Raw genomic sequence first — 17,238 nt, 5'->3', positions numbered from 1 at the left:
AGCCTTTTATTATATAGGATGGGCCATGTGTATGGGGAGAAATGTCTATTCAGATCCTCTGCCCATTTTTTAATTGGACTGGTTGTTTTTTTCGGTGTTAGGTTGTATGAGTTCCTTACATATTTTGGATATTAACCACTTATTGGATGTATCATTGCCAAATATCATCTCTCATTCAGTAGCTTGTCTTTTCATTTGTAAATGGTTCCCTTTGCTATGAAAAAACCTTTTTACTGTGATGTAGTCCCATTTGTTTATGTTTTTCTTTTGTTGCTGCCCGAAGAGACATATACAAAAAATATTGGTAAGATCCATGTCAAAGAGTTTACTGCCTATTTTTTCTTCCAGAAGTTTTATGGTTTCAGGTCTTACTTTTAAGTCTTTAATCCATTTGGAGTTTGTTTTTATATATGGTTAAGAAACTAGTCCAGTTTTATTTTTTTGCATGTATCCATCCAGTTTTCTCAGTACCACTTATCTTCAGTGACACTATCTTTACCCCACCGTACATCCGTGCCTCCTGCATCATAGATAAATTGACCATGTAAGTGGGGATTTATTTCTGGGATCTCTATTCTATTCCATTGATCTATATATCTGTTTTTATGCCAGTACATACTATTTTGATTTCTGGGCTCTCTATTCTATTCCATTGATCTATATATCTGTTTTTATGCCAGTACATACTGTCACTTTGTAGGATAGTTTGAAATCAGGGAGCATGATACCTTACACTTTTTTCTCTCTCAAGATTTCTTTGGCTATTTGGGGTCTTTTATGGTTCCATATAAATTTTAGGATTATTCCAGTTTTGTGAAGAATGCTGCTAGTATTTTATTAGGAATTACATGGAATCTTATGTTACTTTAGGCAGTAAGAATATTTTTACAATATTAATCCTTCCATCCATGAGCCAGGTATGTCCTTCCATTTATTTGTATCCTCTTTAGCTTTTTTTTAATGTTTTCTATAGTTGTCAGAGTATAGGTCTTTCACCTCTTTGGATAAATTTATTCTTAGATATTTTATGCTTTTTGATGCAATTATAAATAGGATTGTTTTCTTAATTTCTCCTCTGTTCATTACTGGTGTATAGAAATGCAACAGATTTCTGTATGTTGATTTTGTATCCTGCAACTTTACTAAGTTCATTTATAAGTTCTAATAGTTTTTTGGTGGCGTTTTTAGGGTTTTTTTCTCTGGATAGTATCATGTTATCTGCAAATAGAGTTTTACTTCTTCCTTTCCAATTTGGATGCTTTATTTATTTTTCTTGTCTGATTGCTGTGGCTAGGATTGCCAATGCTATGTTGGGAAGTGGTGATAATGGGCATCCTTCTCTTGTTCCTTATCTTAGGGGAAAAGTTCTGAGCTTTTCACCCCTGAGTATGATATTAGCTATGGGTTTGTCATACATAGCCTTTATTATGTTGAAGTGTGTTCCTTCCCTACCACTTTTTAGAGTATTTATTGTAAAAGGATGTTGAATTTTGTGAAATGCTTTTTCTGCATTTATTGAGATGAACATATGATTTTTAGCTTTCATCTTATTGATGCAGTGTATCATATTGACTTACAGTTGATGAACCATCCTTGCATCCTGAGATAAATCCCACTTGGTCACAGTGTATGATCTTTATTTTTTTAATATGTTTTTATTGATTCTAGAAAGGGGAAGAAAGATAGAGAGAGATAGAAACATGGACCAGCTGCCTCCTGCCTGCCCCCTACTGGGGATCGAGTCTGCAACTCGGGCATGTGCACTGACTGATAATTGAACTGGGGACCTCTTTGTTCATTGGTCGATGCTCAACCACTGAGCTACACTGGCTGGGCAATCTTTTTAATGCATTGTTGAATCTGGTTTGCTAATATGTTATTGAGAATGTTTACACCTATTTCATCAAGGATATAGGCGTGTCATTTTCTTTTTTTTGCGGGGAGGGGGCGGTCATATCTTTGTCTGGTTTTGGTATGAGGGTAATGCTAGCTTTGCAGAATAAGTTTGGAAGTTTCCCTTCTGCTTCAGTTTATATATAGATATGGAAGGATGGACTTGTTCTGAACATTATGATTGACTCTCATAGGCCTCTCCTTTCCTTAATGTCCCTCACGTTTCAGGCTAACTAGTCAACCCAAAGCAATCCCACGTGAAGCTATAAAAGGGTTTTCTGTCCCCCATTTCATTCATGCCAGAACAAAGGGAAGAATGTGAAGTACCATACTTTGTCATGTCCATTGAAGCATTACTTGGGTCAAAAATTGTATACAAATATACTTGACAGTTTCGACTAGCGCCCCACAGAGCCTCTCAAGGCTCCAGGGTTCTCTGCCTTAAGTGCAAGGCATTTTCATGTTCCCACTTCAGATAGCACAGGACAGCCATGGGTGAGGGCACCCCAAATCTGTTGTCATTTTGGTAGGTGCTGTGATTATATTGAAAAGGAAGGAAGAGCCCAGCTGGCATGGCTCAGTGGTTGAGCGTCGACCTCTGAACTAGGAGGTCACAGTTCGATTCCCAGTCAAGACACATGTCCGGGTTGCGGGCTTAGTCCCCCATGTGGGTTGTGCAGGAGGCAGCTGATCAGTGGTTCTCTCTCATCATTGATGTTTCTATCTCTCTCTCTCCGTCTCCCTTCCTCTCAGAAATCAATAAAAATGTATTTGAAAAAAGAAAAGGAAGGAGTTGTTTCCAGCCCTTGTATCGCTGGCTAAAACATGGCACAGTCAGTCAGGAAACATAACCTGGAAAGTAGCTCAATGCTCCGAGGTAGACCTAGAGGCCTCTGGGGCAGCTGTGAGAAACGGCGAAGCTGCCAGACCGGAGACCCACCCTAGACAACTCCCAGCTGGGGGGAGGCAGGCTTTGGTTTGGCAGGTAACTCTCCTGCCCCTCCTGAGATCAGCCTGACATTCCCCCAGTGACAAGGTAGCAGGAAGTAGATTTTGAATCCTTGGGCCTCAAGGAAAATTCTGACCTTAGTGTCAATCACATCCCCCTTGTTTGGGGGTGGGAGGTGCAGCATTCCCTCTCTGCCTGGCATTCTTCTGGAGATTCTTAGGATTCGGTGTGGACCTCAGATTGCTGAGGACTAGTTCCATTCCCGTTAATGCATCTGTCACTAAGAAATGGCAGACCCTGCATTCCCCAGTGACTGCAGCCGGCGTCTGTCCATCCTACTGACAGGCACGCATCCCAGGCCCCAGAGTCAATAAATTCCACCCTGAAGAAAAAAACAAAGGTTAAAAGTTCACCAAAATGTGTCTAGAGTAGATACCCAGGCAGACAGCAGGCTCCTGGTCAAGAAATCCAAGTATTATAGGCACCATAAGGATGCAGTATTGAAGCAGACCACTGGCGACCTTCCAGGACTAGAAGAAAATATTCCTATAATTTGAGCCAGAATTTAACATGATTCTTTTATTTTATTTGAATCCTGCCTTGCATTTCTACCATGGTCTTTAATGAAGGGGAAGTATGTATACATTCTTACCTCCCGGTACACATAATCATCTTCAAAACCACCTCTGTCTTCCCCTAAGTAATTGTGTTATTTTTATTTAAAGGCACTAAACAGAAAACCAGTCACCCTAATTTATATATTTGTTTCTGCCTGCATTTTTCTCAGTGCCCTTGGGCAAGCTATTATTTTATCTGTTGAGTATTGGGGTGAAAATCTTCTCGGTTTAACACAGCAAATGCTAAAAACAGGTACAATCACAACGGAGATTTTTTTGAGATTCTCATGAGGAAAAAGAAGAAAACTTTTTAAGAATTCAGGAAAAACTGAATGATCTGATATTTCCTCTTAAGTTTGGAGGTGTTAATTACTAATTTGTGATTTGGGGAAGGCAACTATGAGTTGGATAAATCTGCAGTATTTTTAACACCACCTAAAAATGTTCCAGCAGAATAGCCTTGACGAAAACCAAATCTTTCTTACAGTTTCCAGTGAGATGTTTTCTAAGCTGTGTTATTTCATTTGAAAGTCAGCCAAAACTGGTTTTAAAATATACATATATGAGAAGAAAGCTCAAAATTTTAATTTTCAATGGGAATCATAAATTTATTAAAACTAAAGAATTAGAGAAAGAGGGCTGCAGATTCAGAGAAAATATGAATATAAGAAGATAGGACTAGGGCTATGAATATGTTTTTATAACAGAACAAAAATATAGATGAAACCATTAAATGGCAGCAAAATCAAGAAGTAGTACAGAAATCTCTTTTCAAAGAGGTCACCCAGCTTTGCTCAAAAGGTTAGGAGACTCGGGTTCTGCCCATTCATCCCACTGAATTGCTGTGTGACTTTGCATCTGTTCCTTAGCCTCTCTGAGTCTCAAAACCCTACAGAAAGAAAAATAATTGACCATGGGGCTCTCAGAGGCCCTTCCAGTCCTAATTGTGGTTTCCAGCCTGTCTGGTAAAGCAGAACATTCAAGAGCCACTTCCTCAAAATCAGAAGGTTACCATGAATCAGAGCCAATCCTTTGGGCTCATTAGATTGTTGTCCCCAATATCTGTTGCTGCAAAAGACTGATGATTTAAAGTGAAGTTAGTCGAGGACTTCTTGATGAACTACCGAGTGATTTCTTGTTACAGACCAGGCATGAAATTCATGTAGGTTATAACTGAATTACTATTTCTACAAGGAAACACGGAATAAATAAAACTAGTTTGCCGAGAATAACTATAACCTACTGTCCTGACATTCCTCACAAAGCAGTCTTCTCATAAGCTCAACAACTTCAAAACCTGTACATTGAATGAGATGGAACTAAAGATGCAGGATGGCTTTGCATAGCTAGTCCCAAGCGAGTTCTTGTTCAGATAGCATCCAATGCCCGATAGAAGAATAGATTCTTTTATTGTTACCATTTAGGCATTCAAGACAGGACACAGGGAAGGGGGAAACTGGTAGATTCGTATTTTTTAGAGAGCCATTTTTTATGATACTAATTTGTGATGTTAATTTTATTCTTAATGCTTTATAATTTATTGTACTGAGGTATAATTGACATACATTATATTCGTTCCGGGTACACAACGTAATGATTCTATCTTTGTGTCTTTTGTGAAACATCACCACAAGTCTAATTAACCTCTGTCGCCATACATAGTTACAGAATTTAGAAAATCATTGTAGATACTGTAGGATAGAAAATGGGTATTTTGGCCTTAGCCGGTTTGGCTCGGTGGATAGAGCATCAGCCTGCAGACTGAAGGGTCCCGGGTTTGATTCAGGTCAAGGGCACATACCTTGGTTGCAGGTTTCTCAGCCCTGCATGCAGGAGGCAACCAATCGGTATGTCTCTTTCACGTTGATATTTCTCTCTGTCTCTCCTTCTCCCTTCCACTTTCTCTTAAAAAAAAAAATCAATGGAAAAAATATCCTCGGGTGATGATTAACAAAAAAAAAAGAAAAATGGGTATTTTATTACCTAAGAGAATGTGTCTCAACTGTGAGTTGAAGGAGGAGTTCTAAAGAATCTGTCATTTTTGAGGAGTGAGTGATGGTTGCTTCATTTTTTTTCCTGTAGAAGGATGTATACAGTGGGGAATTGGAGCCCCACAGGGCATGCATTTACTGGGCACTTGCAGCAGTGAGTGGAGAATAGGCCCGCCTTCCCTGAGCACTGCTAGCTGCCACGATGGGTTGGGTCGTTCGTCTGGAATTGCTCTGATCCTTAGTCATACTTTAATTTGTGCCCATAACGGACCATTGGTAAAGCACAAGATGCACAACAACAGTGGTGGGCAAATAAAAGCCGCCTTGACATGACCGTTCTCGTTACCCAGGTCTTAGGTTCCCAGGGTTGCAGCGTCCTTATCGGGCACAACCAGATGTGTCTGTTCCAGTAGGAAATGTAGTCCTGGTTCTCTCTGGCTTCATTTTATACAATATGCATCCATTTTGAAATGATTTGGCCCCCCTTTGGTTCTCAAAAGCCTGCTAGCTGATCATTTGAACTGAAGTAATTCCTTTTAGTAGTAAGAATAAGGCAGTTCCTATAGAATTTGAATTTAGTCAGAATCAGGCAGTTTCTATAGAATTTGCCAAGGGAAAGACAAAGCCTCATTTCAGTTCGTTATAAAGCACCTGCCCTAACCGGTTTGGCTTCGTGGATAGAGCGTCGGCCTGCGGACTGAAGGGTCCCAAGTTCGATTCCGGTCAAGGGCAAGTACTTTGGTTGTGGGCACATCCCCAGTAGGAGCGTGCAGGAAGGCAGCTGATCGATGTTTCTCTCTCATCAGTGTATCTAACTCTCTATCCCTCTCCCTTCCTCTCTGTAAAATCAATAAAATATATTAAAAATAATAGTTAAAAAAATGAAAAGCACCTAAAACTATAGTAATAGCCTACATGTATAGACTTCACAATGATCAGATTGCCTCCCCATTTTTCACTTGATCCTAACCTAATCCTTTCTACTTCCTCCAGCCCAGGGTCCACAGTTGCCATATGCCCTTACTTCCTACCCAAAGCCCTGCAGCGGGGACATCCTCCTCGCTCGAGTCTCTACCCTGGGTCAAAGCCACCTTCTCCCTCTCCTGTTTCTCCCAGAGTGAGAGCCTGATGGAGAATGAGGCAGAATCATATAGACCTCAAGTCAGGTCCTCCTGGTCCCATCCAGCAATTCTAATGCTCCTTCCTGCCATCCCATAGCACCTCTTTAAGCCCCTGGGTTCTTCCTCCAAGCCCTACATTTCGGCGGAAGACTAACCATGGCCATTTATTAACGAAATACCCTCAGTTAGTGCTAAGTACTTCGTATAAATCAGTTCTGATGCAGAGCAGTTCCTTAGATAGTAGCATCCCCATTTGACAGGGAAGGACCTTGAGGCTAAAGTTACATGGCCTGTATGTGATAACCTGGGGATTGACCCACGTCTGTCTGCTTCTAAAGCCCACAGTTCTCTGTGTCTCTTTCAAGCTTAGGATCCTTCGAATAACCTTAAAACGTTGGATCAACCTAGCTGTTCTTACCTTTTTCCCATTTCCTTTCTTTTGCTTCATCTTGGACCCCACTCCGACCATTGTCACCTTCTCAAAGCTTCTTCATTTGATTCTCTTCTCTGGGCATCTTTCTGCCCAGCTTCCAACCTGACCAGCTCTTGTTGTCTTCAGCTGCGAATAAAACACCCTTTCCCTTGGCCCACTTCATCCTTCTGGTTACTGTCCAAATTTCCTCCTTCCTTTCTGGGTCAAAAGTGTCCAGTATGTGGCCGACACCTGCTTCCTCTCCTTCCTCCGCCCCTTTCCTCACCGACCCCCTTCCGTCTGGCTCCTGCAGTGGCCTTTGGGTCAGCACTGCCCTCTCAAAGCTTCTTAGCAAATGCTCTGAGCCCTCAGCTCTTTCCAGCACACGGCAGGATTGACAAGCCACCCCTTCCTCAGACTCTACGGGCACATGTCACAGTGGTATTGCCCCAGGAAAGGGACAAATTCCGATCTGGCCCACTTACGTCCTAACAGGAGCAGAGATTTATCCAAGAACAAGAACTTTGAATGGTTCTATTGGAAGTCCACCTCCCACCTGTTCCCTGCTGCCTCTCAGTTCACTATGTCCTTCACCAAGTCCCATGGGCACTTTTGTCTCTGTCTTTAGTCCTTTGTTTTTTGTTGCTGTTAACTGTCACCCAAGGATACTTTTTCCTTTGATTTTTTTTTTTTTTTAGAGAGAGTGGAAGGGAGGGAAGGAGAGAGAGAGAAAAACATCGATGTGAGAGAGATACATAAATTAGTTGCCTCCCGCACACGTGGCCGGGGCTATGGATGGAACCTGCAACCCCGGTACATGCCCTTGATCAGGAATCGAACCCGAAATTCTTTGGTGTGTGGGCCAATGCTCTAACCACTGACCCACACCGGCCAGGATGTCCTTTGGGTTTTTGACTCATTGACTTGATAGGTTCATCCACCTGTCGTGCACTCATCCTCTGTGATCATAATGCCCACCTCCCTGTTTCTAACCTTGACCTTTACTCTGTATGGCAGCCCTCTGGATGCCTGTGTCATGTAAGATCCTACTCGTCTAAAACTGATCTTGTCATCACCTTCAGACTGTCTCCCATGCGCACCTGCACGATTTCTATCTGTAGCAAAGCCATTCATCTGGATACCAAGTTAGAAATCTTGGGGTTTTCCTTGATGTTTCTATCCTTCTTCCCCATTTCTCCATTCAGTGAGTACTTGTTACAGCCTCTGTGCCGGGCTTTAAGAGCTGACAGTGCAGGCGTGGAGGCTGCCCTGGTGTTTCAAAGGGGTGATAGTTCTTCCCTCATAACCCTTTGGTTATTCCTTTTCTATGGCTCTTCCCCCGCAGGACACACTGCATGCCCTGGCTGAGATTCGTGCAACTTCTCATCTGAGAACCCAACCTTTGCTCTTTCTCCTCACACCCTCTGGACACACAGGATGCTCTGGAAATTACTTGAACATCAGTAACCATGTTTTCTTTGTTTTAAAAAGTATACATAGCCTAAAATCTTAACCATCCTTCAGTGTTATAGTTCATAGTGTTAAGTGTATTCACAGTGTTGTGCAACCAATCTCCAGAACTTTTCCATTTTGCACAACTAAAACGCTACACTCATTAAATAATAACACCTCATTCTTTCTCCCTATTCTCTGCAACCACCCTTCTGCTTTCTGACTCTATGAATTTGACTATTCTAAGTGCGTCATATGAATGGAATCATTGTTTTGTGACTGGTTTATTTCACTAAGCATAATGTCCTCCAGGTTCGTCCATGTTGAAACAGTTGTCAGAATTTCCTTCCTTTTTGAGGTTGAATAATATTACATGGATGTACAGTCCTGGGCCATTTTTAACATTGGCATGCTTTCTGAGAAATGTTTCATAAGGTGATTCCGTGGTCATTCGCACATCGTAGAGTGCACTTACTCAAATCTATATGGTCTAGCGCACTACTGTAATTGTATGTGCTATGCTTTTATACCACAGGCCGCACAGTAAGTTTGTTTACACTAGCATCACCACAAACATGTGAGTAGTGCATTTCACTACAGTGTTACAACAGCTGAGGTCACTGGGCCATAGGAAATTTTTAGCTCCATTATAATCTTGTGGGATCATCTTATATGCAGTCCACCATTAACCAAAACATCATTGTGCAGTATATGACCATATACACCACATTTTGTTTATTCATTCATTGATTGATGGATACGGGTTGTTTCCCCCTTTTGACGACTGTGAAGAATGCTTCCTGAACATGGATGTGCAGATATCTCTTTGAGACTCTGCTTTTCCTTCTTTGTGGTAGATGCCTAGGAATAGAATTGGCAGATCATATGGTAATTCTATTTTTAATTTTTGGGAAACCACCATACTGTTTCCTTTTTTTTTTTTAATTCTTAATTTGTACAATTTAATTGGCAAGCATCTCTTAAAAACAGAAGTCCACTGGGGAGATACTTATTAAAATAAGTCTTTGACAATGAAAACAGAGAACCAGTGGGCAGGGGTCTCCAGATTGCCTCCTCCTCTAAAACCCTATGTTCCCAGCCCTACCCTCCACCATACTGTTTTCTACAACAGCTGCAACATGTTACATTCCCACCAATAGTGCACCAGGTTTTTAATTTCTCCACATCCCCACCAACAATTGTTATTTTCTGGAGGGTTTTTTCTAGTAACCATCCTAATGGATGTGAGGTAGTATCTCATTGTGATTTTGATTTGCATTTCCCTTCATATACATGATCTTGAGGTTTTTTCACATGTTTATAGGCCGTTTGTATGTCATCTTTGTAGAAATACCTATTCAAGTCCTTTGCCAATTTTTAATTGGGTCCTTTGTTGGTATTGAGTTGTAGTAGTTTTTTATATATTCTGGATGCTAATTCATTGTCAGATATATGGCCAGCACATATTTTCTCCCACTCAGTAGGTTGCAGGTAACTCTATTTCAAAGTGAAGTTTTAATATTATTTAGTCATAATGTCTTTGAACTTCAAAATGACCGCATTAAAGGGCTTTTCTCTAAAAATTATTTCAAGAACATAACATTTCTTAATTTTTTTTACATCCGATTTTTCTCAGTGCACAAATTACATGCGAAAGTACATTTTAGATAAATTCTACAAAACTCAGAATAAAGTAAAAGAGAGCCAATTATTTGGCATATTTCAACTGAGGATTAGGAATGTGCTTTTGACCTGGCCTATCCAGAGAATATAGCCTTTAAGCTTATTAAGCTTGATCAAATTTTAGGGAATAAAGTCTATAAAGTATTTAAGAATGAGGACTTATTTTCCAAGCTTGAAAATGTTCTGAATATAGAAAAAAAATCCTACACAGGAAGTTGACTAATATGTTCAGCTTTTCCCAAGTTAGTACATGTGTTCCTGAGCATTAACACAGTGTGAGGGGCTAGAGTTCAGAAAACAGAGAGCTTTATTGAGCCAGTAATTTTTTTCCCAATATCCTGCCAGTTTCCAAAAAGGATTAGCAAGGGCATTATGATGAGTCACACATACATTCCTGACACTGGGGAATGTTGCAGCCATGTAGTTAGGGAAGATAACCATATACACAGATTGAGGGTAGATTTGCTCCAAATTTCCCGGCTGCCTTAACAAAAAGAGAAATAAAGGTTATGTAGTTCTTATGTATGATACGAGGAAGCACACCGGTTTATCAGCAGAGACCACATTCTTCCTGGCACTGAACTTTATGAGGAATATCTCACCCAGATCTTTATAAACATGGCAAGGATACATACAGTGAACTGCATTTTACAACAGGTATGTAAACATTCTTCATACACATCTTGGTTCCTCCTGTCTCCGCTTGATAAAAAACGAAGGGTGTGGTATAAATTATGATTCTACAAAGACATTTCTGTGATAAAAGTAACATGGTTTAACTTTTGATCTTATGGACAAGGATTATCTGTGGTCTAGACTGGCCTTAACCTCGTCTCTGCATATTAGTGCTTCCAAAGCCTGTGTCATCATACCTCTGTGAATCTGGGCCTTTAAAAGATCAAACATCAAACTCCCATGGGGATAGCTAGCCCCTTAGTTTACATTTTATATCTAAATAACTTGATGTTGCTTACTTTTTAGGGAAGTAAGACATGAACTCCTGATCTGGCAAGAAAGACAAATGTTTTCTGATGATGGAACAAGTTTTTTGTTGTTGTTGTTGTTTTGTTTTTTGGGGGGTTTTTTGGTTTTGTTTTTTTGATGGAACAAGTTTATAGCCAGGATCTAAGATTTTTGTCTTAAAGTTACTATTCTACATCCTTTTAAAAATAAAAATAAAAAGCAACTCAGGGAGAAAAGTAACATTCAAGAACATGTAAAGATTGACCCTTATGAAGCTGTCTTCCCACCCCAGATTTACTGAGAATGGAGTTTTAGTAGAATCATAGTCCTTTCTAGATTAAAATCATTATCAGCTATGTCAGTGAACAGATGTATAAAAGAGGGAAAGTTAGAAGTTGGGACAGCCATGTAAGGGACCCATGTGTTACTTTAATTGGTTATGTTCAGTGTATTGTTTATATGCTTTTTTTAGTAAAAGTATTATTATGTTTAAGAAATATTGGGAAAGCCGGGCTATGTTGTTCTGAATAAGGTGACATGAAACACTGTTTCAGTCATTAAAGGGGGGGAAAGCTCAGATTCTCATAAACTTACTGATTGGAAAAATAAGCTGTAATTAAGTTCTTAAGTTCAGGTGGTGCCTAAAGTTCAGAAATTCCACATGGACTGTTTTTGGCCCTTCACACGTGACCTTTGCAGGACTCCTGTCTAGGAGGGAAGTCACTTAGCTCCCGTGTGAGTCTAACCAGCTGCCCACGTGTCTGTATCTCTACATTCCTACATAGTAACTCTCTACCAGTTAAAACTATGGTTTATTTCTAAAAGCACGACCCTAAAAGAAAGCCAATGACAAATGCCTGAGAGAAGTTGCTTTTCCCTTACTGTTGACTGTGTTTTATGGGAGAAAGTGTATGTGATGTCAGTGTTTGGAGACTGGTGAGGGTCTGAAGCTTGATGGGGGTCAGCAGTCGTTTGATTGAATGAGAGGTTCTTGGGCATGCGTGCTGCTTTTATGCATGCGTGTTTCCTACGTGACCAGCGACAGCAGCAGGGCATTCCCTGTGAGTTGTTTGAGCTCATCTCCCCAGATGGACCAGGCTGAACCCCCATCCCCCAACCCATGAACAATGGCAGGTCTTACCAGCTGGCTGAGTAAAGGGACCGTGTGTTGCTCTGGAACTGAACCTGGGGCGTGAACACAGGAACTCACTAACATGAGGCAGGGACAGGCCCGGATTTCCCCCCAGGCAAAATCTAGATATATCAGCTCTGGCCACACAAAGCTGGTGGCGACAGCAAAGTCAGAGTGGGTTCTTGTCCTCGTCTGCTTTTTGTGATCGGATCCAGGGCTACCGAAAGCTCCCCAGCAGACCTCGGGTTTCAGGGTCGAACGTGGTTTGGACTCATCTCAGCAGCCGGGCGGGAGAATTGACACAGGCACAGGCTCTGGATGGAAAGGTCCCCCTCCCTGTGTGGTGGTACAGGAAGGAGCAAGTGAGACAGGACAGGGTTAAGGCTTCACTGATGTTCTGCTTCAAAATATATTTGCAGAAAGGTTAAGCTGTATTTGTCTGTGCTCCGGTTTCGCATATTGTGAAAAGCGGCAGAACTAATACCTCCATTTTATTTGACGCTGTGGTGGTGGGTTGTGATGGTATCACAGTGAGCTGTTGGTTACTTGAGTTTTGTGAATTTGTCATTGAAAGGGTAGTAGGTTTTATTACAACGCAGCATAACTGAACTCTTTTGGTTTCATGTATGATGACACGTAGGCTCTAGCTAAGAACATGAGAGAACATGAAAACTAGTCCTGGGAAAAAGGAAATTCTGGAAAGTTGAAAGAATATAACGGAGGCCCCGTAGATGCTCAGGCACTGTACGTGGGACTGACGTGTCACCTGTCCTCAGTGATGGCTGCCTGTGGGGTGACGAGGCCAGTGTTTAGGAATGTGTTCTCACCCTCGTGGTTTTGTCTCCATTTCATGATACCCGTTAGAGACCATCTAAAATATCCTCCGGGATTCAGAAATAACAATTCTGATGACTGGACATTGATCCACTTCATTTTAATTAAAAGGTTTTATTTTTAGAGCAGTATTAAGTTTACAGAAAAAGTAAGTAGACAGTACAGAGAGTTCCCATGTGCCTCCTCTCCCCACACCCACACCGTTTCCCCCGTTATTATTTAACATCTTGTGTTAGCGGGTACATTTGGTACAATTGATGAACCAATATTGATACATTAGCATGAACTAGAGTCCATGGTTGGCAGGAGGGTTCACTCTTTGTACAGTTCGGTGAGCTTTGACAAATGCATAATGTCATGTGTCCCCCAGACTAGTCTCACTGCCCTAAAAATCCCATGATCCACCTGTTCATCCCTCACCCACTTTCACCCTGGACCCTTGGCAACCACTGATCTTTTGACTGTCTGTAGTTTTGTCCATCCACTCATGTGTAAGTAACTACTCAGCTATTTCTAAGGAAGCCTCATTCATTCCTTTATTTATAAAGTGAGCCCTCAATAAATACTGTGTGCCGGGCAGTGTTCTGTGCATTGGGCATATAGCCAAGGACCAGATTTAAAACCCCAGCCTGCAGGAAGGAAGCCTACGGCTAGTACATCAGGCCTCCAGGCTAGGGCGTACGTAGGAGGGAAACACCCTGTGAGAGCACAGGGGGAGAGGACATAGTTGAAAAAAGTAACTGGAGAATGGGACCTCCTACCAGTTAGCCCCATGGTCGCAGGTCCGACCTCAGCCTCCTGCCTCTCCCTGGAACTCTGTCTGCCAGCCTCCGCCGGCGGCCATCTGTGTTCTCTCTCCTAAGACCAGCCGGGACACAGTGCCATTTCCCAACGCCTCTCTCTGAAATAAGTCCAAGCACCTTTTAGACTTAAGTTCTCAGTAGTAGTTATCTATAGTCCTGCTGGTGCTCATGAAATAGAATAGATAGAAGGTTTACAAAGTTATAAGGAATAGGTGCTTGTGATCATCATCCAAGGACTAACTGGACAAGGTCTTCTCCTTTGGAAGTGGATGACCCAAAGTTCTCAGTCACACCCTCCAGATCCCCTCTTCTCAGGCAGGCAGGAAGCAAATCAATCAATAACAAATACCTGTTGTTGCCATAAGAAGTTCCATTGTTCTCCCTACTGCCTTCTCCCTAGCCCTAGAGCAAGCATGTTAAATAAACAAGGTTTACGGCCCGCCAGCCGGGAGTTTGACATGCTTGCTCTAGAGTCTAGAAGCATAAGAAGTCTCAGTGAGGGAGGATGAGCCTGGGAGAGGGCAGAAGACTGAAAGAAGTCCATTTCCTCCTCTCCGCTCTGCCGTCTTTTTTGTTTTACCCAAGGAGCATGCTTACAGAGCAGCTACTCCTTGGGACCTCCCCTGAGCACATTCTTAGAGCAGGCTGGTGAGAGCCAACTGTGTGCATCGCTTCCCAACCTCAGTCAGCGGCACCACGCTGGTAGCCTGAAATTGGCTGTGGTGGGAGTGTTTACACCAGTGAAATTAGTCAGTGCTACAAATCAGAGTTTTACTTTATTTCTCCCCCAGGGAGCTACTTTACCCACAGCACTGGGCAGACCCTTAATCAAGTCCTACCATAGGAATTAAATCCAGAAAACACCATGTTGATGCATGTTCTAATTCTACTCTCCATGGTTGGGGAGAGGAATGGCAACCAAAGTGAACCGGATATTCCATTCAGTGAGTTTTGCATCGAGCTGTGCAGAACGTGCTCATCCTTCGTGTCCCTTGGAAGAAGGACTGAGGCATGTTACTGGTAGTTTAGTGCATGTTGTCTCTGTTGAAACGACTCTAAGCCTTGCTGGTGCAAGGCCGGATCACAATTAGCATTTCTTTTCGGCCGCAGCCAGTTTGCTTGGCCACGTGTAGCTCACAAGGTCCCACCCTGATGGCTGGCCGCTTGTGCTCCCTGCAGGACTGCACACGCCAGAGCCAAAGCCGACGCCGCGGACCAGGCCGCGCTGGCCGCCCGCCAGGAGTGCGACATCGCCAGAGCAGTGGCCAGGGAGCTGTCGCCTGACTTCTACCAACCAGGTAAGACCGCGTGGTCCTGCGGTGGGAAAGGTAAGAGCATCGCCTCTGATTTCCTTTTTTTCACTCTTTCCCATTCAACTGAAAGGTCTGTGCTTCATGAACCCCAGAAATACTAGAAAAGAAATGGGAGCACAGTTAGAAACATCTGAGGCCTGAGGGTTAGCGCTAGAGGTTCGGGTGTTTGCCAGTGTGACTCCCCGCCTGCCTCCCCACTCCCAGCAACAACCTTTGAGCTGATAGCTGTACGGGAGACAGGAATCCAAAAGAAGCATCTGATTCTAACAAAGTGCGTACTTAGTGGCCATTGCAGATGTAACAAATAACCCCAAACTGGCAGTAAGAGGGGAGCCCATACATACAAACTGTTGTGTGTGTGTTTTATTGTCTAAAGTTTTACATATGTCCCCTTTTTCCCCAATTGACCCCCCCTCCCCAGCCATTCCCACTCCGGCAAGCCCCCACCGCCCCAGTGTCTGTGTCCATTGGTTATGCTAATATGCATGCGTGCAAGTCCTTTTGAAACATACCTGAACTGAGGCTCCCAGGACCGTGGTTAGGAGGTATAGAAACATCCCGCTTAAAGACTGGTGACGCTGCACAGGTTGAGATGACGATGTATGTCATGACGGACGCAGAGAAAGTGACAACCTCAGAAAATAACAGTCAGTCCTAACTATCTGTCTCTCGAGTGTTATAAAATAGCAATAAGCAAATGTTTGCCGTGGGTTTAAATATTGAAGTCACTTCCTAGTGGTTTCCAACTAGACTGCCTCCATCCCTTTCTATAATATACTGGTGTTAATAAAATGGCAATAGCCATTTTTATGTGTTTTTCCATTGTCTTATCAACAACATCCTTCTCGGGATTGGTTGAGGGTTCAATAGATTTCTAAGTGAAGAAGAACCAAAATGTCCTAAATATCAAAATAATGTATTTTCTTGGTAAAGAATTTTTCCACATTGGTTTCTATAAATCAAGCTGGATAACGAGCACCCTGCACAGCATGTGTGTTCCATACACTTTGGGTTCCAATGAAGGTGAGAGAATATTGGAACCCCCGGGACATCGCTGTGACTGAATGAACAAGGTAAGTCAGAGTGAACAGAAGAGCAAAATCCATACAAAAGCTAGAAAATTTGGCTGTAATAAAGGACGGAGGAAAGAGAAAGTAACAGGATGTTGTTTTTTGCTGCAAAGAATGAAGACAGTAAAGGCCAGGTTCGGAAGACTGGTTTTATGAGAGAGGCCGGGGCGAGGCCCGGTCCTGTCGGTTGAGTGATGGACTTGTCACAGAGTGGCTTCTGTAGCAGCTCAGGGGAGGCCTTGGGGATCGTGTGTTCTCCTTCGCGTGCGTTATTTCTAACATGTGGCTGAGATTGAAATCATTTAACATGTATGTATATATGTTTTGTCCAGAGAGGGAAACTTTCCAATTTTTATGGTGCCCTCAGGTGGGAAGAAACTGTGGGCTGGTGTGAAATCAACTCCCTTCCCCGGTACCTAAGTACATTAGCGACTGGCCTGCTGTAAGGTGAGAGCTGGGAACGGCTGGCTCCTCCCCGCGGTGCTCACACTGTGAGGAGACCACACAGCCCCAGGAGTCAGCACTGACTGAGCGGCTTTCAAAGCAAACAAACTCCCTATTGTCTGCAGATGGCCGTTTCTGCGTTCTGTTGGGGAGAGGGTTCCCTATAGATTTCTATTAGGTGTGTTACCAAGAGGTAAATGATACCGAAGGTCATCTCAGTTTCCCAGACTAAATGGTTTTAAAAGCCTTTTATGGTTGTAAAAGCATTGGGGGTGGGGAGGGGGCAGGGAATATTGTGGGAAAATGTAATTGCACCCTTTCTGAGTGAAACCGGCTTCAGGGAAGCTAGTTGTTGGTCAGTAATGAATATATCCCCATAGCAGGGGATGACAACAAGAGCTCTGTGTGAGACAAGGCCCAGGGGTGGGGGAGGCTGCGTCCCCTTTACCCACAGCCAGCACTTCCTTCGGCAACTGTCTAGAAAGTCTTTTCTGTACTGAGTGTGATGGAGCTTCTGCAGGGAGCTGAACTCAGTAACTCATGCTTTCCCCCGCCGCGTTA

At 42.7% G+C, this 17,238-nt stretch overlaps 1 protein-coding gene across 1 annotated transcript in view; it reads left to right on the top strand.

Annotated features, from left to right (window-relative positions):
- Positions 1 to 17,238, top strand: part of JPH1 (junctophilin 1) — an 89,142-nt gene that overhangs the window by 52,239 nt on the left and 19,665 nt on the right. Inside the window, exon 3 of the mRNA XM_079796692.1 lies at positions 15,030 to 15,148. Within this exon, the coding sequence (XP_079652818.1) occupies positions 15,030 to 15,148 (119 nt within the window). The remainder of the gene's footprint in view (positions 1 to 15,029; positions 15,149 to 17,238) is intronic.

This window comes from Cnephaeus nilssonii, assembly GCF_951640355.1.
Source record: "Cnephaeus nilssonii genome assembly, chromosome: 18".
NCBI classification, from domain to species: domain Eukaryota; kingdom Metazoa; phylum Chordata; class Mammalia; order Chiroptera; family Vespertilionidae; genus Cnephaeus; species Cnephaeus nilssonii.
The sequence above is the reverse complement of the archived record's forward strand: the minus strand, read 5'-3'. Positions and strand labels throughout refer to the sequence as shown.